Here is a 23,367-nt window from a genome sequence, read left to right on the forward strand (position 1 = left end):
AGTCCATCTATTCCCTCCGTCGGCCACCACTTGTCTCCTTTCCTCACAACACGACGTGCAGCTGGGCGGAGGAAGGTGCTGCCTAACCGGATCCCTGCTGCAGACCCACAGAGCTGGCTGACGATGGGTGGATGTTGCTGCAGACGGATGGGTTGGGGTGGGGTGGGGGTAGATGGAGTGGGGTGGGGGTAGATGGAGTGGGGTGAGGTGGAGTGGGGTGGGGTGGGGTGGGGGTAGATGGGTTGGGGTGGGTTGGGGTGGGGGTAGATGGAGCGGGGTGGGGTGGGGGTAGATGGATTGGGGTGGGGTGGGGGAAGCGTGCCATCTCTACTACTGCTTGGACCAGGTCCAGGGGCCTCTGCCTCATCAGTGATGCCAAGCCTGAGACGGCACTGCTGGCATTGCTGGCCGCGCTCGCTCGCGGAGGCTTGGGCTGCTGGGCTGGACCTGTAACAGGATTCACCTCTGCTCTCCTCCTCCAGAGCTCTGGCACGCAGCACTGAATGTCTGCTCCACTGCAAAAGCAATCATAAACAGCACTGCTACTGACTGGATCAGCTGGGGTCTCGGGCTCTAGTTCATCGTACGCAGTCCCTTCGTACGCATTTTTCTTCACCTACTTTAAAAAGACCACTGTGTCCTAACAACTTTCAAGTTACAGTAAAACTTTAAGAGGTGTATCTACACATGAGCTTAACTCATGGACCATATATAAAATAGGCTTCTTTGAATTAATTCATTATCTGTTTATTTAAGCTTGCAACGGGACAAATGACCAGTGGTTGATGGGCACCTTACGCTAGGTTTCAAAAGGCCTAAGGGTTTTACTGAGTAGTATTGGAGGTGGAGAGAGTTAGTGAGCGTTTGACAGGAGTGCAATCATCTTGGCCCTCATGTAGGATTAGTCTTTTCTAAGCACCAGTAAGTTACCAAGATAAACAGCTCTTGGTTCAATTTAAAGTATTGATCAACTTGTCTCATCACGAAACGCATAAATTCAAGTTAAATAGTCTCAGGTAAACTATTGAGGAGTTCGCTGAGTGAATGACTAGAGAGTGAGTTGTGTTTTTGTGTACTCGTGTGTTTAGAATTGTATAAAAATTAACCTTTAATATTAAAGCTTACATATAGAATCTTACATATTTGGTCTATAAGTATCTTCTGTAAGTGTGTGTGTGTGTGTGTTTGCGTGAATGTGTGTGTGTGTGTGTGTATGTCTGAGTTTAAGTGAGTGTGTGCATGTGTGTGTGTGTGTGTGTGTGTGTGTGTGTGTGTGTGTGTGTGTGTGTGTGTGTGTGTGTGTGTGTGTGTGTGTGTGTATGTGTGTGTGTTTCTACAGAGACACACCAGGATTAGAGTATAAGTTGATTAATTATTTAAACTAGAATTTACTTGCAAGACTTTAGCCAGGGCATGAGTAAGCCTACAGTGAACCGACGGGCTCTCCAATTGGTTTATATCTTTCAAAATTCAATTTATTTCCAGGACGGAAGCCAAGAAAAAAAGGGAGGCAGTCCGAGGTAATTAGGTGAATGCATCAAACAGGCCTCGCAGGCAGAAAGACCGCCTGTTTTGCAATATCAGGCAAATTCCCCCCTAAAGTGTTCCTAAATGCCACACGATGATGACGTGCCGTTTTCCTCGCAGTAATAGAGACTCGGTTCATCAGAGTCGACCCGTCTCTCTGACCTCACACAGCCGCCGCATGGATTACGACAGTAAACACGACGATACAATCTGAACATATTGATTTCAGCTCGCGGGCATTACTGAGAACTCAACCAACAACAATGAGGGTTTACAGTAACCTGGGTTAGTCAGAGAGTTGTGGCAGAGAGAGAGCGAGAGAGAGAGAGAGAGAGAGAGAGAGAGAGAGAGAGAGAGAGAAAGAGAGATGGATGGATGGATGGAGGAGCAAACTGAGAGAGCTACAGGAAAAGCTGTCACAAATAAAGTCATTCAGTGCATTAGGCTCCCTCAGACGACAGATCTCTTTATTTTTGGTGCTTTACACGAGGCGAACCAGCGCTCAGTTTAACACCGTATAAATAAAGCCTCGTGGGCAGGCGGCAGGCCAGAGAGCTCTGCAGGAATGCGAGAGGCACGGCTACGGAGATGCCATCCGCACGCTGGCCACGGCCGCGGCCCGGGACAAAGACAGGAACTCGATTAGCTCAACACATGCGCTGCCTGCTGGAGAGATTTAGCATCTATGAGATCATGTGAAGGCAGGGCAGAGCTCAACCGCTCGCTGCTCCGCCGTGCCACTGAACTGAACCGAACGCCACATGGCCGACGCCTGATACTGTATCAAACACTTTACCATGCCTCATATCCACAGTGACTGCCGGGATTAAACAATAGAAGGGTTCAGATGCAAAAGCCTCTAAATCCGTCTGACCACTTTTCTTTTAAATGAGCATTTTGTATCAGGCTCCTATAGGGTTTCGCCTACAAATCAATATTTCAGACCATGAAGAGAGTGGTTTTTAGTTAGTTTTGAAGCTAAATTATTGAATTAACTTACACTATATATGAAGAGCATTCACTCACTATCATTATCTCATTTTTGACAAAAGTGGATTTAGAGGCTTTTGCATCTGAACTCTTTTCACTAGCTATTATACCGTGCTCACTGCCCAGTCTGCGAGAGCAATCATCGCTTTGACAGACGGCATTTGCTGGTGTTGATTTTACGCAATAATCTATAATGGGAACACTGGACTTTTTCCTCTGGGCTAGAATTTTTTTTATGGGTTGATCAGTTATATAAATGCACACAAAAGCCATACTGATCCGTCGCCAAAAAAAGGAAGACCCTTGCCCTTTCAACCAAGGTCAGCATTCAATGTGTTTGCCTGCTATAACGATCCGCTGAGGAGTCAAGTAACCAACAGCTGGCTAATCAATTGCAATTCTAATCAACAGGCAAGCGAATGGTTTTAACTGATCCTGGGACAGAGCATGCAGGGTCGCGTGCCTGCACACAAGGCAAACCATTCCACTCACACAGCAGCTACACACTGAGGATCTGTACAACTGCAGCCAACTCCATACAGGCTTACTGAGAAGACACTGGGTGGCATTTGGTAAAGTAGGGAAATGTAGGCTCTTGCTATCAGTGGACCAGCTACAACAAACAGTCTCCTCCAGGTAGAGTTTTATTCTTGTTAGCAGAATTAAGTACCTACTTTTAAGCATCTATCTAACTCAGTGTATACTGTATCATATTATACATTATTGCATACACCACTATCATTGGGCCTTTTCTAACAACATACTGTCATTTCCCAACTATTAGCTGTGGCTTATACAGTGATTTTTCAAACCTTCTTGAACGCTCCTAAGAAGTTCTTAGCACTTAAGAGCTTCTTGACGAATCTGGGAAACGTGGCCAATGACAGTAATACACAACTGTCACGTGGAGGTGCCACTGGTTGGTCCACCCGATGGACACCAACTCCAGACCAAGGGGGCAGCGAACGTTCTGAGAGTGTAGACAGTATGGCGGCCGCCATGCTAACGAGAAGACCGGGGCTAGCTGGCCATTCCTTTGAATCATATGGGGCGTACGCTTTTTCGGAACGTTTTTCGGAAGGTCAATGCTAAAGTGTTAAAGGCGCATGCGTCCAGCGAGAGTAAAGCGTCGCCATAGGTCAGACTACGTGCCTACGTCACATGTACGACACCTGAGCCTGCGCAGGAGACCTATGACGCTCTGAGAAGACCTAAAAAAACCGTTGAGATTTGCTTCCTCGGTCTCTGCTGCCGTCTACGTGATAGCTCTGTCCATATCTTTTACTGTCTATGCTCCAGACGACTGGGCCTCCTGCCCTTCCTGCACAACAGACTACCATCACATCAGCCCCGCCTCCTCCATGGCCCACTAGATACAGCGCAATACTGCACAACAGACTACTATCACATCAGCCATGCCTCCTCCATGGCCCACTAGATACAGCGCAATCCTGCACAACAGACTACCATCACATCAGCCATGCCTCCCCCATGGCCCACTAGATACAGCGCAATCCTGTACAACAGACAACTATCACATCAGCCATGCCTCCTCCATGGCCCACTAGATACAGCGCAATCCTGCATAACAGACAACTATCACATCAGCCATGCCTCCTCCATGGCCCACTAGATACAGCTCAATCCTGTACAACAGACAACTATCACATCATAACCACGCCTCCTCCATGGCCCACTAGATACAGCGCAATCCTGTACAACAGACTACCATCACATCAGCCATGCCTCCTCCATGGCCCACTAGATAGATACAGCTCAATCAGCTCAAATCCTGACCCCCTGTGCACAACAGACTACCATCACATCAGCCCCGCCTCCTCCATGGCCCACTAGATACAGCGCAATCCTGTACAACCAGGGGGTCAGGATTTGACTGATTAGCTTCGCCGATTAGCAAGGCACTTCCTCGTTGCCATTTTCCAGAAATACATCATGTCCGGTGCCGTTTTCCCTGCGTTTTCCTCATGCTGATTGGTGGCTGTTCCACTCTCAGCTCATGCACGAGCTTAGTGTGGGCACGAGCTCTCCTTCTGTACCTTACGTCAATCAGTAACCTGGCACTTAATTGGCTAAGTAAAACGGCACCGGAAACAAGCCTCTTGAAACGCCATGTTGAAGCCTGAAAAAATCGTTCAATTTTGGCACTTTTCACTAGCCTAGCATTCCCATTGAAATGAATGGGGGCGGGACTTGTTCACTTTCTCCAGTTCTTATAATACCTCCATGTGTACAACAGACTACCATCACACCAGCCACGCCTCCTCCATGGCCCACCAGATACAGCTCAATCCTGGGAGACATCGCTGTGGCACCGCACAGTCTTTTAATTTGCTTATGGGCAAACCGTTATGGTCACCGTGGTCAAGAGAGAGGAGGTCGTATTATTGATCATAATGCCATCTATGGCTTGTATGTACTGTATGCAGTCTAGTGAACAAGAGTGGAGAGAAAAGAGAACCACAGAAGTAAAAGGAAAAAAACCCGTCAAACCCATGATATCATATCTGTGATCTATGATCATAACATGATATAACTATCTTTTGACACTGATGACAGTGTCCATACCAGTCTAGACTATGTTTGGACTTTGGAGCCGGACCAGCGGTCCAATGGTCCAGCTGCAATGGCTAAAGGTTGGTTTGATGTGAGACTGACGTGAGGATAAGGATTAGTAGGCAATGATTTACACTACAGTACTGTAGAGTACATGACGACCAGTAGTGACAGGTGGCTGATGGTTTCTGCTGACTGTAGAGTGTCTGGACTCCAGACCAAATGTGGTCCTTATCCAAATGTGCCTTAAAGGAGAATTCCAGCGATTTTTCACACAGATTTAGCCTATGTTTCTCAAGGTCACTGTCGGTACAGACAAAAAACAAAAACAATCAGTTCTACCAAGCTCAAGTTACTGCAGCCAACCACTAGAACTGCTATAGGCGCTAGTGCTACACTATGGGGGCATCCTTATGAGCCCCCATGTTCATGCCCCCACAGTGTAGCACTCTAGCTGCCTGAAAACTGAAAACACTTACATTCATTTTGCTAGTGTGCTTATATTTGACCAAGAAAACGTATTCCTTGTATGGCCAGCTTTTAGGTCAAATAACTTAGTGGTTAGGGGAAAAAACCCTCTATTTTGCATGTTTAGCTTACAATATCATGAAGCATAAGACATGTAGTAATTATCAGTTATCACACAAGGACACCAAGGAGGAAACACATAGGATAGGGACTCTAAAAGGATTCATTACGACAGCCTTCATTTGTATGGTGCGTTAATGGCCAATCAAGCATTGAGAGGCCTGTTTGCATGCTCTGAGCACCACCACTCTGTTTTAGATAAGTGCCTAGCCCCAGGTATTGTGTAATTGCCTAACAACACAGACCCAGCCATGATCATAATGACATGACGCATTGATCATCTAGTCATCATGAGCGCAATCAAATCTCCCATCCATCTGAACAAAGTCCAAAAAACCTCCCGCAATAATCATCAGTCATGGAGAAATTAGATTTTACGATCTCCTTGGGGACGGCCTGCTACATCAGAACAGGGTTTTAGGCTCTCCCCTTGGGATGGGATGGCACATCACGATGCATAGATGAGGCTCCATTAAGCCAAGAAGGCAGTCTGGAGCCATTATTGTTAGGCTTGTTATCATCTACAGTTGGTTTCAGTTCGGTGTGTGGTGTGAGACAGCAGCCTCTCAGTATACCAACATCTGAGCAGATGATTCATTGTCCAAAAGTAGGGAACTGCTGTTCCTGTATTTGAACAGTATATTCTGGCACAGCATATTTGAACAGTATTCTCTGGCATATACATATCTACTGCATGTCTACCCTGGTGTTTATTCCAACACTCTACCCATTCACCTGAAGGTTGTATTACTAACAGCAGAACTCTTGAGGAAACATTCAATGAAACCCCCAAAAAAGTGCTCTGACGATTAGCTTAGCAACATTTGCTGACTTTACCATTCACTGCCCTAATTGCATTCATTTGTGCTGTGGTTTCTTTATGTGTTTTCTTCCAGCACATTATCAGTCTGCTGACTGCCTGTGGCGTTGGGATAGAGCACCTGCTGAGCCGTTCACATCCCACCTGGCCAGGCTCCGACGGACTAGCGCTTGATATTACACGGACCACTGGCTCTGACAATTGCATCAGGCACTGGCATTTCCTTTACGTTCAAGTGTTTGTGAAATTACATGGGTCAGCTTCCTTCTCTACTCTACATTTAAAACAGTATCCCCCATACACTGCATTTTTTTTTTTGCTGCTGAAAAATGTGCTATCTTAATAGCCTTTTTTAAATTATACGGTTTGTTTTTAACTTTGAATTGACATCATATCCTGCAATGCCCTCCCAGGCCTTTGAATTGGCCATTAGTATGCTTGTGTGTGTAATGAGTATTACACAGGACAAAAAAGATCCTTCAAACAAGGGCAATACCACACTTTACAAGGCAACAAACTGACATCCTAAATCATTAACTCCTTACGGCAATAATTACATCCCAAAGTGGGCAACAGAGCAACCAATCTGGCAACCTTTTCTACCTCCCCCACTTCCTCACAACAGAGACAGAGACCTAGAGCAGTGAAGCCCAGCCAAGCCCATCGCCTGCCTTTTGCATTGTGCATTGTTGTAAATGATCGGTCAAACACACCATGCATCACTGACCACTGCAAACGCAACGTGTAAAGACCCGTGTAGGAAAACGAGAACTCCAAATGCCCTTGGGACCCTATTTCAATCAATGTCTTCTTGTCCCCCTCGCCAAGGCAAATTAGATTCCGCCGAGGCTTGTAATAGAAATGTGACCCTTAGTTGACAGAGAGAGATGCAGATTGGCCATTGCTAGGACACAGAAGAGGCAGGCATCCCATAATACTGTAGAGTCATCATTCTGGTTGGCGCTCCACTGATTTGGGGCCAGTCGAAGATGCCCTATCGGAACCCGAAAGTTATGTTTTGTATGCTCAAGACTTTACGGAGCAATTTATCATTAGCCAGAGATGTAGCGTCTGAAATTCAATTAATGCTGAAGTATTGACTTGTTTTGATCAATCAATAGCACCAACATGGTTATGAGCGCTAAGGCATAGCTAATTAAGGGCTTGCATAGGGATGCAGGAGGAAGCCAATCAAAAAAAGATGGATCAACACAAGTTGAACCAGGACTAAGGAACCGAAAATGTTATCACTACTGTACTAATTCTGTCAAGGGCATTAAATCATTAATGCAATTAGTGGAATAAATTAACTATTAAAGAACAGCAACCTAAACAAATTCTATTTCACAGCTAATGATTTCCCCCACAAAAATAAAATAAAAGCCTTACCTGTATGTGCATTCAATTAACTTAGACCCCCCACCCCCCCCTGCAAAAATGCACACCTTGATTTTACTTTATTTACAATGAATTTGCATGCCCCTTATAACAATGGGCTTACAAGAGGGACTAAGTCCATTACAAAAGGGCAATTTTCTCAAATTATCAAACCACACACAAACACACACACACACACACACACACACACACACACACACACACACACACACACCCCACACACACACACACACACACACACACATACACACACACACACACACACACACACACACACACACACACACACACACACACACACACACACACACACACACACACACACACACGGCAACAAAAAAATGCACAGACAGCAAATGCAGGCATACAGAACAACGCACAAAAGATTCCATTATAATAAGAAAACCCGGTGATGATAACAGGGCTAAAATTGAGAAGATTTACGATCTCTCCTCGAGCAATTGGAGACACAAGCTAAACTAAATCATATAATGTAATATGGGGTAGCTAAATCAAATAGCACCATGTATCAAATGAGATATATTGGTCTGCTCCAGCTCGTAAGCCATCGGCTCTCTGATGAAAATGATTGCCCTAATGCACAGAGGAAGTGGAGCCGGACCAGCGGCCAAGCATCCCCCCTTCAGCGGCCACCTCCAGCAGGGAGACGGAGGCAGATTAGCACTTAGTCGAGGCTTCCCCGGGTCAAAGGTCATCACGGAGCCATAGATAAGGTAGCCAGGGTCAGAGCAGCTGATGCGCAAATCAATGTGTTGCACCCTAAACATGGCCGGCTTTTAACTCCAGGTGGAGCAGCAGCAGGAACAGCAGCAACAGCAGCAAGAGCAGCCACAGTGATGAGGAACGACAACAGGTGACGGAGGTGACAGGGGTCAAGAGAAGCTCTCTCGGAGCATAAACAGAGATATGATAAATAAAGCAGCCCATACGCCATTGACACCATGATCGGATCGTCTGTCAGGAAAAAAGCAGCCGACCTGAGTTTTTTCTCTGTATGCAGCCAATCAAGTATCTACCACAAAAACGCGTCCCATGTTCAACAGCCTTCTGTTACACCACAAAATGTCCGAAGATATTTAAGATACATTAATAATCTCTGCTGAAACCTCTGCTGTGCTGATTTAACCTTGGTTCCCATGCCTGAGGGTTTTGACTCTGGTTTGAGTGCAACCTCCTCTCACTCTGATAATCGTGCCATGGCAAACAGCAGACACAAGTCCTGCCATATCTAGTCTTGTGTTATAGGCGGGCACAGGTGCTTGGACTGGTCAGGAGCTCATCTGGCTTTGGGAAACAATTATGACACCCAGTCTCTTTCCAGACAGCCTGGGTGGTCAGCATATTGTACTGCACTATGCTGGACACATCCATTGTTAAAGCAACGCCATGGAAGAGTTTATACAGTATGAAATTAGAGGGGGTAAACTATGAATTCTGTGATCTCAAGGTGGATTACACTATACTGTATGTGGGATCAGATTTTTTTAAAATCATTCAGAACATGTTTGATGATGGTGGAGGTTATTGTCCAATGTTTATAACAATACCAGGAGTATTAAATGGTTCCTAGAGTGTTGATGAGAGTATATTTGTGAATGTGGATAATACAGTGATTTTTGAATGCTTGAAGTTGAAATTGGTGAATAAACTCTTTTGAGAGATGGATAAACTCTAATAAGAGGTGGATAAACTCTATTTCTGAAACTTCAGAGGTGGATAAAATGCATTTACTTGCATTTAGAATCCCTGTACCCAATCGACAATGTTACAGATTGCAATAGCAAATGTCAGACGCGTCCTTCTCCACATTGTGAGTCATTGTGGCCACAAAATGAGTTTGAAGCCTTTATTTTAGGATACAAGAACGGCTTCATGACCAATCACTCCTTAGTTATAAAAACTCTTGCAACAATGTTTGTTTTAGCTTAAACCGAGACAAAAAAAAAGAACAGACAATTTCCCCTCTTGTAAGAAGGAAAAAAGGAAGGTTTGTGATCAATTCCTCTCTGTTAACTTTTACAGCTCTTATCAGACAGCTGTCAGCTGTCAAGATAAATCTGAGCCATACATCATCATTGCTTTGGGAGCCATTACGAAGGCCCTGACGTTTTTCTCCGGCAAACCATTTCACCACCAATTTCCAAACAACCTATCTTTTCATTATACAACTGATAGTTATCACTAATATCCTATTTCCTCCAGTCAATTAACCCACCCACAATGGGGAATATGGCCAATGACTTTGCCTCCCCCTGCCTGATTATTTTTGCAGAGAATGTTTGAACTCTGCTCAAGCTAAAACCCACATTAAAAGAAGGGGAAATTATTTCCCCAATCTCATCAGGGAATCATGTACACGTTTAAAATGAAATAATCATTCTCATGTCAAAACCCAGTCAACTGTCTTGGGAGCAGCCAGCAGTAGAATATGATAAGAATACATGTATATAAAAATAGATACAGTGTCAATAACTTAAACAAATGTTGGTATATGTAAAAAAAAAAAAAAAAAAAGTTGCTTTGTTGAACTTGACTTTAGATATTCGATATCTGTTTTTCTCAGACGCAGAAATGCTTTGAGATAAGGATATCGATATATAGGTATCAGTATAGAGCAGGACACTTCACATGGCTTCACTGAACATTTACTAGTTCTGAAAAACAAGCGATGTGTTTGTGCCCTTCATCATGGAGACTGTGTGAGCGAATGAATGACTCTCTGAAACCTGCCGTCATTGACAGTCCTTAACATATCTCATTCGGACGGCTCCCAATTGTCATTTCAAGAGCTGTGCACAGACAAGCGACAGAGACAGAGACGCAGACAAAGACACAGACACAGACACAGACACAGACGAATGTCCTTCCCGAGGAGACAGGGAGGGGGGCTCATCACCTGAAACATCACACCCGGCTCTCATACCGCCTCCCCATCCTTCAGAGGCCTTAAAAACAAGATTCAATTCATTAGCCAGGGGCTTGTGCCTCTCCGAATATCAATTGTGTTCGCATCCATATAACACAGGGTTTTCATAAGAGGTGAGGAGAGAAGATTGTCTCTCTCTCTGTGTGTGTGTGTGTGTGTAGTAACAAAAACAAAACCAAAAACACAAAAAGTGGGCCCACACACTGTGGAAACAATAAAATGGAAAAATATAGATCAAGGGGGGGTTGGGTTGGCAAAACAAAACGCTTGATGAAGCAGCTAGTAGTTTTCTGATGAAAATTCATGGAAGGGAGAAAAGCCGAGAAAAACAAATTCACTTCCTTCCCTTACTCCTCTTCACAGTATGGAAAAAAGTGCTATTGCCTCCATGCGCCTCCACCCCTATCCCCCCTCACCCAACCAGCCAACCAGCCCCATCCCCAACATCCATTTTGAGCACAAAAGGCTGTCATCAAATATATGAGATCCATTTTGCAGTGGGGGCAGTCACCCGTCCAGTGTCTTTAATGAGGGTTTTAGAGCCTCATCTGTTATCGGTGAGCGGCGCGCTCTCTCTATTATTTTACAGGCAGTGTTTTCCCTCCACAAGACAAACACACTCTGTTTGTCCAGAGCATGCAGCACCTGCTGCACACCTGCCTTTAGGATGGACGCTCTGAGCGTGTGTGTGTGTGTGTGTGTGTGTGTGTGTGTGTGTGTGTGTGTGCCTTTTGTGTGTGTTTTTCTGTGTTTTTTTTTTTTAACTCAGCAGGCTGCTTGCGTGGGTCCTTCACACAATGAGTCAGCGTGTGAAGTTTCAACAAGAGGCCACTCCTCAAGCCACAGAGAGGGAAAATGGCCTCTCCATCTCCCGTCTCCTCAAAATAACAAAAAAAACGCTCTTGAAGGAGTGCATGTGGCATCACAGGTGTTTCTAATGGTGGCTCGAAGATTTTGTTTTGTATTGAATCCCACCAGGTGGTTTTATGATGCTCCCGGGCCTAAAAATGTTCACATTTGAGAGTTACATCAGGTAAACAAAGAAACAAATAGCTGAGCTGAGCTGCAATACTGGAGGAGTTGAACTGCAAACTAAGTGCTGCTAAGGCAATAAAGTGAACATGGGGTTGCAATTTAGTTACAGTTACTTTTCAGCCATGACTGAGTTATTGTTTGATTGTGTTCAATAATTATTCGGATAAATGTTTCAGAAAGAGTAGGCCTACATCATTGTAATTTGTTTTTTTTTAATCACACATCACAACTTATTCCAGACTACTGCTTTTATAAGGAGCACATGGAAGTGTTGTAGGTCACACTGTCATAACACAAAGGCCTACTTTGTCTGGAAAGAATGTATTACTAATAATCAACATCAGTATGTTCAGAGTTATTAGTTATGTCTTTATATTCGTCAATTAATCAATAAAACAGCCCAATCAAACACTATGTTTTAATTTATATTGCTGCCTCTGAACAAGCCTACTAGATATGTTGCAAAATGGATGGAGCCGCTTCAGAAAGGTCTATTTTTGAGTAGCCTACTAAATGTATATGTAAATGTAACGGACATAGTATGCCTCATGCAAGTTCTGAACATAGTTTCTTAAAACGCACGTCAAAGTGAGGAACCGGGAAAGCCTCTGGTACAATGCGCTGTGAACGAACGGTGCCACAATACAACTGGTCACACAATGAGATTTGCGAACTCTTCCACCATGAGTTAAACTATAAATATAGTCACAGGGGCAGGAGCAAGTGTTAGTACAGTTGGACAGTGGGGTTTTACGTGGGATTATAATATTATGATATATAGCTCTATGCATTTTCCTAGTCGGCACCATGTGGCGCAGCTTTGCAATTTCTAAAGAGGTAGCCTATTTATACCTCAGCAATATTTTCTTACTTTGATGCTTACTTGAATGTCGAGTCGATATGTTAATAGGCGAAGTTAGACTTTGTGACTGAGAGTTAAGTCAGTCTATCCAACTCCAAAAATTATCAAGCTTAGGGGACTTACATTTTCCCCTGTGAAGGACACCAACCAGACAAGGGTTTTCTTTTTTTTTCGTTATGTCTGTCACCTCAGATTTCATTTCATTAAAAGCAACATCGATGGTTGTTTTAACAGCTTATCACCGAGGTAAAATTACAAGATGTGAACATTATTTTATGCACTGGAGTGCATCATGAATCCTGTGGAAATGGGGCCTTTACATGGAAAAATATATGCGCGCCGATGCCCCATTAAGGTTTAGTCAGTCTGGTAAAGGACCAGACGATAACTCTGCCCGATTTGCACAAATTGACGTTTCAAATGTTCAACATTTGGATTAATTAAGCATATTCCCATTGGTGCTCATTACGGTGGTTTATCAAAACCCGATAAAAGTCCACGATTGGGCTACGGGGCTACATTAAGAAGGCTCGGCAGCACCAGGGAACAGCTGGTGATGCTAAAAGAGCGCAAAGTTGGCGTAAACTTGATGTAGCGTTCTTTCAAACGTTCCAGCCCTAACTGCAAGGTCCGGAGACGGAACAACGAGGATGCAAGTGGATGCACTTCAACACAATGTTGACCTTTTTACCTCAATTATCATTTCTAAAAAGGGGAAAAAAACATGAAATCAACTTCCAGGTACTAAGATATTGCATGCGAGTTTACTGGTCCAATAACCTGTCGTGATTCAGAATGAGATGTCAGTGTGAGAAACATCAGCTTTTAACATTACATGGGGAATATGCGCGATCACCACATTCGTAGTTGTGAAAACTCTGTACTAGGTTATCATCAAGTCATACAGTCAAATCATAGAACAATATTTAGATCACATTTTCTGACTGCGATGTCGTTTCAAGGCTAATTGAGGTCAACTCTTACCTTTACAGGCAGAAAGGAGTAGCAGAACGATTTCTCCCCAAAATAAGCCACGCGTCCTTTCCATACTCAGTAACCATAAGTGAAACAAATCCCAAAAGAACTAGTTCGGTAGTGTATTATGCTCTTCTACAGAAAGAAAATATGTTCAGTAGCCCAACAGCCAAAGTCCACATCTCCGGGTATCCCATGGATGGATTGGTCAATGCAGGCAGGGCAGCTAGACGTCTGTGGAAGGCAGTGCAGGAGGAGGAGGAGGTCCTCGTCAAGCTAATATGTTGCCTGGCGGAGGAGAGAAAAGGGGGAGAGAGAGGGAGAGCTAGAGCGATACCATCTCAATAAACCGAAGTTGCGAGCGCGTTTACTCCTGTGATTTTCTATATGTGTTAAATTCCTTTTTTTAAAAAAAATGTTTTTTTTTTAATGTAATTTGCTTGTGTGAAATTCCACGGAAATTGGGTAAACAGATTGTTGTGGGGTATTGGAACACCTGGTAAAATAGCCTACTGTAATCGTTGTAAAAATAGGTTTGCCATTTACTGTCGGTATAAGATCTAAGTGAAGAATGGCCAGTGTAGGCTATGCGTTTTAAATGCTACCACTCACAGAACAGGTCGCCGAGACCATGCGTCAGCAATACCGGGCACCAGTCATAAAAGCAGCGTAAACTTTGCTGCTGGAAAACATTGTGTTTGTTTGATATGTATAATTCATTCGGCATTTATTCCAATCCCATTCCAATTTGATTAGCTCTCAATCACAGAATGAGTTACCAACAGCTAAAATTCTGCAACCCACTCACAAAACAAATTGTATTTGCATATCATGACATTTTTCAAAGGCAAACGTAACTGAATTGTTGCCATTACGTAGCAAGCTCAATGATGTGAATAAATTAATTAAAGCTTTCCGTGATACAGAGTGTCAGAGACAACAATGTCTAACTGACCTAAATTAATTTGATGTAGTCTACCATTAAGTGCACCCTATATTAGAAGAGAAGAACAATGTAATCAGGAGCAATTACACCACATCGAACTCTAGCAATTAATTAACAGAAGGGTTCTCAACACAGAGTTCCCAAGACGTGTAGACATGAAAGGGATATCCTACCATTTACAGAATGTTCAATATTACAATTGGGTTATACTTTTTGTATCTGTGCCTTATCCCTGACTAAATGTCCCTTAGTGCAATAGCCATTCAAATGGACAAGACTCATGGCTATGTCTCATTTCAGTCCCCTATGGTGGTCTGTGTTTGCATTATTTTCACAACTGGCAAATGAGTCTGGATGAATCTGTGGTAGCCAGTCCTTGAGTCTCCATTAGTCCTCTTAATTCAGTTTGACCCCAGTGTCAGAAGTTAAGAGGGAGTGACCCATGCTGTCACAGTGCCTGTCATATGATGTCTATGCCTTTTCACAGGCTTTGTTATTGAGCCACCACTACAGTAGGCAGGGGTTGAGCTGGTGATAAGGTCAGTGACATTTTGGAGGCGTTTGAGTCTGTGGCGAGACATGGTTGAGTCTGTGCTCTTGCCTCCTATCAGAGTGCTGTGTTTGGGGCCAAGGGCAGCAGGCTCTCCAATAAGAACAAACCCGTTTTGAAGTGGTAGAGCCCATGGACTGACTACTGGGTGGAAGCTGAAAGAGGTTGAAGGTTCTGTGCTGGTCAAAATCTTCCTCTGCCACTTTGTGTTTGTGTTTTCATATGGATCAATTGCTTTGTTTGTCTCTTGTCTCCAATTGTGTAATATTTATTTCTACAAATCTCACATTTCCTGCAAAACACGCACTTTCCATCAAACTAAACGTTTGCTGAAGGTTACACAAAATCAGTCCTTTAGAGGACATTCTCTTGAAGTTGTTTTGTGTAACCTCAGAGGACATTTAGGGAATGCTCCCTGATGGTTACATTTTGTAACGTTTAACGAATATTCCCAGACTGTTCATTTGAGGTAGTAATGCTTATTTTTGTCGAACTATAACATAACCTCTAGGGAACGATCCCTGAAGTTGCTACAGTCTACAGTGAAGTTTTAATCAGTTTACCTATTGATGGCGTTTTGAACAATACAATTACTGGATATGACTATATGTTTTATTAGCTTATTGTAAAGTAGATGCACCGTAAACATGACAAGTAGGTCTATTCCGGTGAATCTGGCTCATTGTTTATTTTGATAAGCAGCTGTACGTCAGTGGACCTTTAGGAAACGTTCCCTGAAGGTTATATTAAGGTTACATTTTGTAACCTTTCACGGTAGATGCGAACCATCATCACAGTGCGCTGATAGCATGAGAAGTAAGCACATAGAGGCAGATAATAGTGGGCAGTACGTAGAGGCAGATAATAGTGGGGTTAATGTAAATAAACTATACTCTCTCCATTGACAGCAGGTATAGCATGCATAATGGACCAAAACGAGTGTACCTACTGTACATGAAAATTGTACACACATTGTATGCAGAGGAAATAAAATGTTGACAGAAGGTAAGAGTAATCCAGGTGGGCCTCTGTTTTATTCCAGAGGTCTCGGTTGGCCCAGGAATCATCATTAGACACACTACAAGACCCAGTTTCCTTTATTTGATGCACTTCCCTTGTAGCCAAAATAATCTTACAGGAGATTGCTTCTATCATTTCAGCCAGGCCATCAGGCACCCACTGTTTCCCATATTATCACGGAGCCTTCATCTTGAATCTCTCCTCTAGAGGTATAGTTCTGTACTGAATGACTGTTAGGCCATAAAAAACACCTTATCATTTCCTCATTCACCATTTGACATTTAAGTCCACATTTAATCCCCACTGCGTGAGTCATGCAGCGCTTGGTATTCCAGCGGACACTTGATGGAGCACTGGTCAGATGGTGATGGTCTCAAATAGCTGCAGCAGGAGCAGCAGCAGCAGCACATCTGAGGCGGGGAGCTGAAAGGCTGCCTCTCCCTCGGCCTCTGCCTCTGCCTCTGCCTCTCCCTCGGCCTCTCCCTCTGCCTCTCCCTCTCCCTCTCCCTCTGCCTCTCCCTCTCCCTCTCCCTCTCCCTCTCCCTCTGCCTCTCCCTCTGCCTCTCCCTCTCCCTCTCCCTCTGCCTCTCCCTCGGCCTCTCCCTCTGCCTCGGCCTCTCCCTCTCCCTCTCCCTCTGCCTCTCTCTCTCCCTCTCCCTCTGCCTCGGCCTCGGCCTCTGCCCTGGCTGACATTGATGGCTGTGTCTGAGGCCAGGTCGGTGTCTGGGCTGATGGCCTGGGTTTCAGTGCCAGCCTGAGTGCCAGTCTTGATACATTACCTCGGGCCTCGGCTCGCGCCGCCAGTCCATCATGCCACAATCACTCCGATCATTGTCCCCGAGAGAAGAGTGCCCGGCAGAGGTGAAATAGCCGAGAGAAGAGTGCCCGGCAGAGGTGAAATAGCCAACAGAGCCACAATCTGGGTTTTTTTTTTTAATATGTTGTTGTTGACCCAACAACCTTCGGGTCTTTCTACTAGTACTTTAATAATTCATTGTCATGAGAATGTGGCTGTTGCTGTGGCATAAGTAGAGCACCAGATCATATTTTTGAGGATGCGCCACAACTGTTATCTCCTACTGCACATGGGCAGCGTTCCATGGATGCGGACCTATCGGAGAGCATACGATTGCGCCTATGTATGCGGGAAGCCTCTCGCAAACGACTTGTGAACATGTCACCACATTCCGTGCTCCCAGACAGCCTATGGGCAATATCTAATGGTCTCGAGAATGGGGGGAAAAAATAACATAAAATGCTGCTCCTGAGAGACCAGAGTCACCAAATATATTCCTCTTGGTAATGTATACAGCGCATTAGCTCATGTGAAACTGACACTTGTCCAGAAGGAGCCCAAGTTCGTAGCTGATCTGCTAAATGTGGTGTTCTCTGTGCTGAAATGTGTAGCATCTCCCAATGCACGGCCCTTTGAGGTTTATGTTTACATGGCTATTAGCTAAACATAAAGAGCATATAGGCCCTCGCTGAAAAGGTGCATAAACCCAAAGATCATGTTTCCCTACATGAGAGCCCTGATGGCATTTCTAGACATATGGTCAGTTTAAATCAATACAGACAAGCCGACACAGTGGCAGATCCATGACAAGTGTAACCACACGACTGGGTCTTCCTCTGCCCCCCCGCCTCCGCACACACACACACACACACACACACACACACACACACACACACACAACTCCCTCCGCGGCGCGACGGACGGACGTGCCAGCCAAACCAGATCAAGTGAAGATGCGTCCGTGTGCGGCTTTTCAAATCCATATCATATAGTTTTGTCCTTTACTGCAAGCTTTTAGACGAATTGATATGCCACAGACGTCCTCCTGGGACAATAGCGGATGTAACACTAGGCCTTCTTTTCAGAGGGACAAAAACACTAAAGTTACTGTTAAATCATCAAGCCATTTCTTCCACTTACTTTCTCTCTTATCATTTAACAACCATGTGTTCATAGTCAGTTGTGTTTGAGTGAAAGACTGGCTCGTGTCCAAAATAAGTTTGAAAAAGGATTATCCAGCAGCACCATTACTCTGTCTCTGTGGACCGGAGCCGAGATTGAATGACTGCGTTGGATGTTTTGTTTCCCTCGATTAGAGACGTTTAAGATGTTCACGATAACAGTAAGCGTAACGTCTTTCTGCAGTTGCAAACTGGTGTGTTGTGCTCAATGTGATTACTGTGTACGAGGAAGAGAGGGACCCGCTGGAGGTTGGACTCAGTGGCCACACTAAGTGGTCAGCTGTACTCTGGACAATGTGCACTGAGCTCTAATGAGTGAGGACTGTGTGGAGATTGTCCATTTCTGTTTCTTAAAACGTACTTAACCTACAGAAATGGAAATGTAATCAGAGCCTACTGCCTCATCTCATCTGCAGATCTCATATTGCGTAAACTGGATAATGGAATTCTACAGTTTGATTGGTGTTAACGACATGTTGACTGCATTTGATGTTCCATAACTGTTATATCATTATGAGGAGAAAGAGAACAAGACATGGGAGTAAGCAAGCCCATAAATATTTTAATTCTTAGTCCTTTGTATGCAAAGTAATTACAAAAGAGAGAGAGATAGATAGACAGAGAAAGTGTGACAGAAATAGAGAGAGAGAGAAAGAGAGAGAGAGAGAAGACAAAAGAAGTAATGAAGAAGCAATATGCAGCCAAAGAGAGATATCAGTGTTGTTTTGTTTCTGCTGTGGAGTGGAGTGGAGTGGCTGAGGGTGGGCTGTGGACGGAGCTCTTTCTCTAGCTCTCCATTAGTGTGATCCAGAGAAGGGGGTTGGCCTTATTACCCCCCCTCCCTCCAGGTTGAGCCGTCCAGCCTGACCCCCATTAAGACACTGTCACTTGAGGAGCAGATGGTTCCCCCTCTACCCCGCCGAAGAACACTAGGGAGTGGCCATGGCAACCTACTGATAATGGCTACCCCTGGAGTGGAGGAATCGCCCCTTCTAATTTGTTAAGTACCACTTCAGTATATTTGATTTAATCGCCACGTTCGGCCCTAACAGAGCAGACACCAAATAAAACATCGCAGGTGTCCGCGGTCACCCATAAATCTGGCCTCCCAGGGTTTTTACACGCATAGCTATTTGTTAATTAAGCCCACAAAATATTCCTAATTTGATTTTATGGTCCCGGCGTGGTCGGTGCAGGCTGGGAGGGGGTTTGGTTCAGATGGCGGCGGGGCCGTGAGGGCCATCAGATTTTGAGGAAGAATTTCTTTCTGTAGAGGAAGTAGGCGATCAGGACCCAGAGGAAGGTCCCCCATAGGCTCCTGAAGAGCCCTTCCCAGTGGCCATCTTGGTAGCGCATCTCCCAGCTGAATGGGAAGTAGAAGCCCAGCAGAGAATGGCCCACGTACACAAAGATGGAGTTCATGCCTGCGGACAATAACACGATAATAACGCCATTATGGTAATGCGCGCGATAACAACCAGGCCAATGACAAAGCACTGGGTCATTTTCGCAAGACAAACATGCTCAATTGTCTGCATTTCGGTGTGGGTGACATGACTTTAAAAAAAAAAAAAAAGAAAAGAAAAAAGGAAAGTGACTTTGCATACAGAATTCTCCATTTGACTCTGAATGAGGGCCGGTGTCGTAGAGTTGGACATACAGTACCTGGATATATGAAAGGCTGACCTCCCCACCAGCCTCTGACGTCTATGATGAAGTACATCAATCCGAACAGCAGGAAGGACGTGAAGCCCATGCAGGTCACATAAGACAGAGACCTGCGGGGAGGGAATCACATGAGCCGTTTAGCACACTAGCTGTCTGGCTGATGCCAAGGCGGAGCATTGCAATAAAGCCTAATCTCATTTGAGATGGTCACTCGCATTCAATACATGTGGAGAGACACTGAATCTGTTTTATGGGCTTTATTTTCAGTTTGAAAGTAAGTTTTTTTGTTGTTGTTGTTGTTATTGTTGTTGCTGTAAGCCCAGGGTGCTTAAGCTCAGAAAACACACACTTTTCACAAGGCTTAATAATCCAGTGGGTTAACTGACACACTGACATTGAGTACAAACACCAGGTATTGTTATTGTAGCAGAAAATAGGATTTTCAAGGTGGTCAGCGTGCCTTGTCAATCAATCAAAAGAATGCCACTGACAGCCTGGCAGAATGGCAGGTGTAAAAAGCAAATAAATATTGTGGCATTTCCAGGGAGAGCCCACTGAACAGAGCCATGTTAGCAGCAGGGGCACCAGGTTATTTTGGGTGGCTGTTGTTGTTGAGCCGGATCATTGTCTCACAAATTAGCAAGCTATACTATAGCTTCCACTGGCCTTTCAGCTAAACTTACAGCCTGCCTTTATTCCACTCAGACATTCATCCTCACAGACTGACTCACACAGATTAATTTTAAAAAGTGCCCCGTTGCACTGTCAATATGTCTAGATTTCATGAACTGAAGTAACTGGCATATTTTCAAGCTTTTGACATTTTTTATTGGGATCTTATAAGACTCTTCCATACTGTTGACTTGCCATCTGGCAGACTAAAACTGGAAATGAATATTCATATTCCCAATTAGTCACCCTTTTCAGTAACCATGACGCCTATGAGCTTGAATGGAGTGGGGGTCGTGACCTGAGATTCCGACAACAAATGGTCACAAACGAGACACTTTACTGCCCATTCAATATCACGATGGCCGAGACACGTTACATTATTGAAGAATAGCACGATCAGCAAACAGTGGAGGAACATGATGGGCTGGGGGCTGGGGGCTGGGGGTGGTGGTGGAATGCAAATAAATAAATAATATGGCCGATTATGCTATAGCACTCATGATCCTCGCTGCAGTGCATGGGAGGCATTAGAGCTGAAAGTGAATCCCTGGCACCTGCTGTGAGGGTCCGTGCCAGCGAGCCTTGTCCCTGTCTGTTCCTAAGTGCAAGAATGTTTAATGTAATATTACCTAATGTAAAATGGCGGCATCCCAGAGCTTGTGGGGGGGGGGGGGGGGCTCTACTCTCCTTTGCCGTACAGCAGCAGGCATCTTTTATTTAATCTGAAGCAGGGCCAGGGAGCAGTCTTTGGCGGGGGAGTTAATTACTTTTAGGTATGGAGACGGCCGGCCACTCAAAGTCGAGAGCTCAATAAGCTGTGCATGATGGACTGTCCATTAAACCTGGCCAGGTATAATGGGTCAGGATGAGCAGCACAACATGGGGGATCTTTCTGGCCAGCTGGACGATGAGCTACAAACTGCACAGGGAGAGATACACAGCAAGACTGGGACGGTTGGCCTCACAACTCTTACTGGAAACAGTAGACACTGTAAAGTACAGTAGAATTCAAATGGCTTGATCTCCTCCTTGCTCAATGTAGTCTAAAAATATATAGTAAAAATGCACTAACAGTACGACTTTTGCCAATTTCTTAACCCACTCACTCACAGCGAATGGGAATGGGGAAAACACACTGAATTTGGGATGTGTGTGATTTAAGACATGGATTTGTTGCTAATGCCTTTGAGTGGAACCATACCATGAAAGACACAGATCTTAATCCGAGACAATATATTCATACCAGAGACGAAATGAATGACTGTATCTTATGTTATGGGGGATTACTCTCACTGGATCTATTACTTATCACGGTGTCTGGCTGGCTCCACTCAAACGAATGACCCAAATATCCACATGGGATGGTGCCCACGTTTGGCAGGCGCTGGAGCCTCACACCAGCCCACTTTGTGATGGTGAGAACTCGTGACATGATGTAGGGACAAGGGCTATAAAACAGCTCCGTCTCTCTCTCTCTGTCTCCCTGTCTCTCTCCTTCCCTCTCTGACTCTCTCTCTCTCTCTCTCTGTATCTCTCTCTGACTCTCTCTCTCTCTCTCTCTCTCCTCTTGGCTGTTAAGAAGAATGATCTGGTCAGGGATGTATCGGCCTGCCAGCTCCACTGTCCAGACAGTTGCTGGTGATTATTTACAGGGGCCGCTGTCGTTAGGGGGGTAAGCAAACGCGTGTTTTAGCGAGCAGTGATTTGTGCCTTCTGGAAACTCATCCTTTCTTTTGTGTGGAAAGTGGCTGGATTTAGAGGGTCAGGAAGCACTTACCAAAGATTTTTATTGACAGGTATAAATCCTTGGTCTCGTGTGCACTTAGAAAGGATGGCTGCGCAGGTTCCCTGAGGGTGGAAATGAAACAGATTTCCAAATCAATGGCCAGGCAATAAAGCAAACACCACGGAGATGCTACGAGAGAATCCAGACCTCCCACATTCAAGAGTTCAGGAGAGTAAGTGGATGTCAAGGCCTCCAAGCATGTCAAGCACCATTGATCTGGGACAGAAAACAAGTCAACAGAATAACTTTCCAAAGCCTAATAAGTGTTCTCCCGAGAACAAAAAAGCCACATACTCCAAACTTTCTCCCAAACACAGTCAGACAGACAGACAGACAGACAGACAGACAGACAGACACACACACACACACACACACACACACACACACGCACACACACACACACACACAGACACACACACACACACACATACGCACAGTTGCACACACGCACAGTCGCACGCACACACACACACACACACACACGCACACACACACGCACACACACACACACACAGTCGAACACACACACATGATGTACTGTAGACACCCACCCACACAATTGCATACATGGAGATTGTGTTCCTTTATCCGAATCAAATATTACATTACACGGCTACTATTGTGCATTCAGTCATTTGTTTTTCACTGGGAACAAAAAGAGGCGGCATTTCTCATTTTCGAGGAAGAGGGGAGGCAGATCAGTATCCAAACACACTAGTTAGGGGAATATCCATCACTTGTGTAGATGACAGAATCAATGATGTGGAAATAGCCTGGCCGGGCCCTAGATTGAGTCTCCAGGCTACGCAAGCAGGATGTGGGACAATCGCTGGTACGGTATGTGGGCCAGTCGCTCAATTTCAATCTCGCGCTGCTGGGCACTGATCGTTGGACTTTAATTATCTCTGGCCCCTGCTCACCGGGATAGGGCAGAGACGCAGACTCAGGAGGAAAAAATTCAATACAAAAAATATATAAAATAAATAAGTCTAAAATGTGTGCAGATAGAAGAAGATGTAGAAATGGTATGTG

The 23,367-nt window shown here is 44.7% G+C and overlaps 2 protein-coding genes across 2 annotated transcripts in view; both read right to left on the reverse strand.

The window, feature by feature from the left end:
- ret (ret proto-oncogene receptor tyrosine kinase) overlaps nucleotides 1-14,109 on the reverse strand; it is a 28,571-nt gene extending 14,462 nt beyond the window's left edge. Inside the window, exon 1 of the mRNA XM_062519286.1 lies at nucleotides 13,726-14,109. Within this exon, the coding sequence (XP_062375270.1) occupies nucleotides 13,726-13,789 (64 nt within the window). The 5' untranslated portion in view covers nucleotides 13,790-14,109. The remainder of the gene's footprint in view (nucleotides 1-13,725) is intronic.
- Nucleotides 14,110-19,451: 5,342 nt separating this feature from the next.
- Nucleotides 19,452-23,367, reverse strand: part of si:dkey-192p21.6 (uncharacterized protein LOC565246 homolog) — a 35,896-nt gene continuing 31,980 nt past the window's right edge. Inside the window, exons 16-18 of the mRNA XM_062520313.1 lie at nucleotides 22,327-22,397; nucleotides 19,875-19,987; nucleotides 19,452-19,633 (exon numbers count right to left, since the gene is read on the reverse strand). Coding sequence (XP_062376297.1) covers nucleotides 19,452-19,633; nucleotides 19,875-19,987; nucleotides 22,327-22,397 — 366 coding nt within the window. The remainder of the gene's footprint in view (nucleotides 19,634-19,874; nucleotides 19,988-22,326; nucleotides 22,398-23,367) is intronic.

This window comes from Sardina pilchardus, chromosome 18 (assembly GCF_963854185.1).
Source record: "Sardina pilchardus chromosome 18, fSarPil1.1, whole genome shotgun sequence".
NCBI classification, from domain to species: domain Eukaryota; kingdom Metazoa; phylum Chordata; class Actinopteri; order Clupeiformes; family Clupeidae; genus Sardina; species Sardina pilchardus.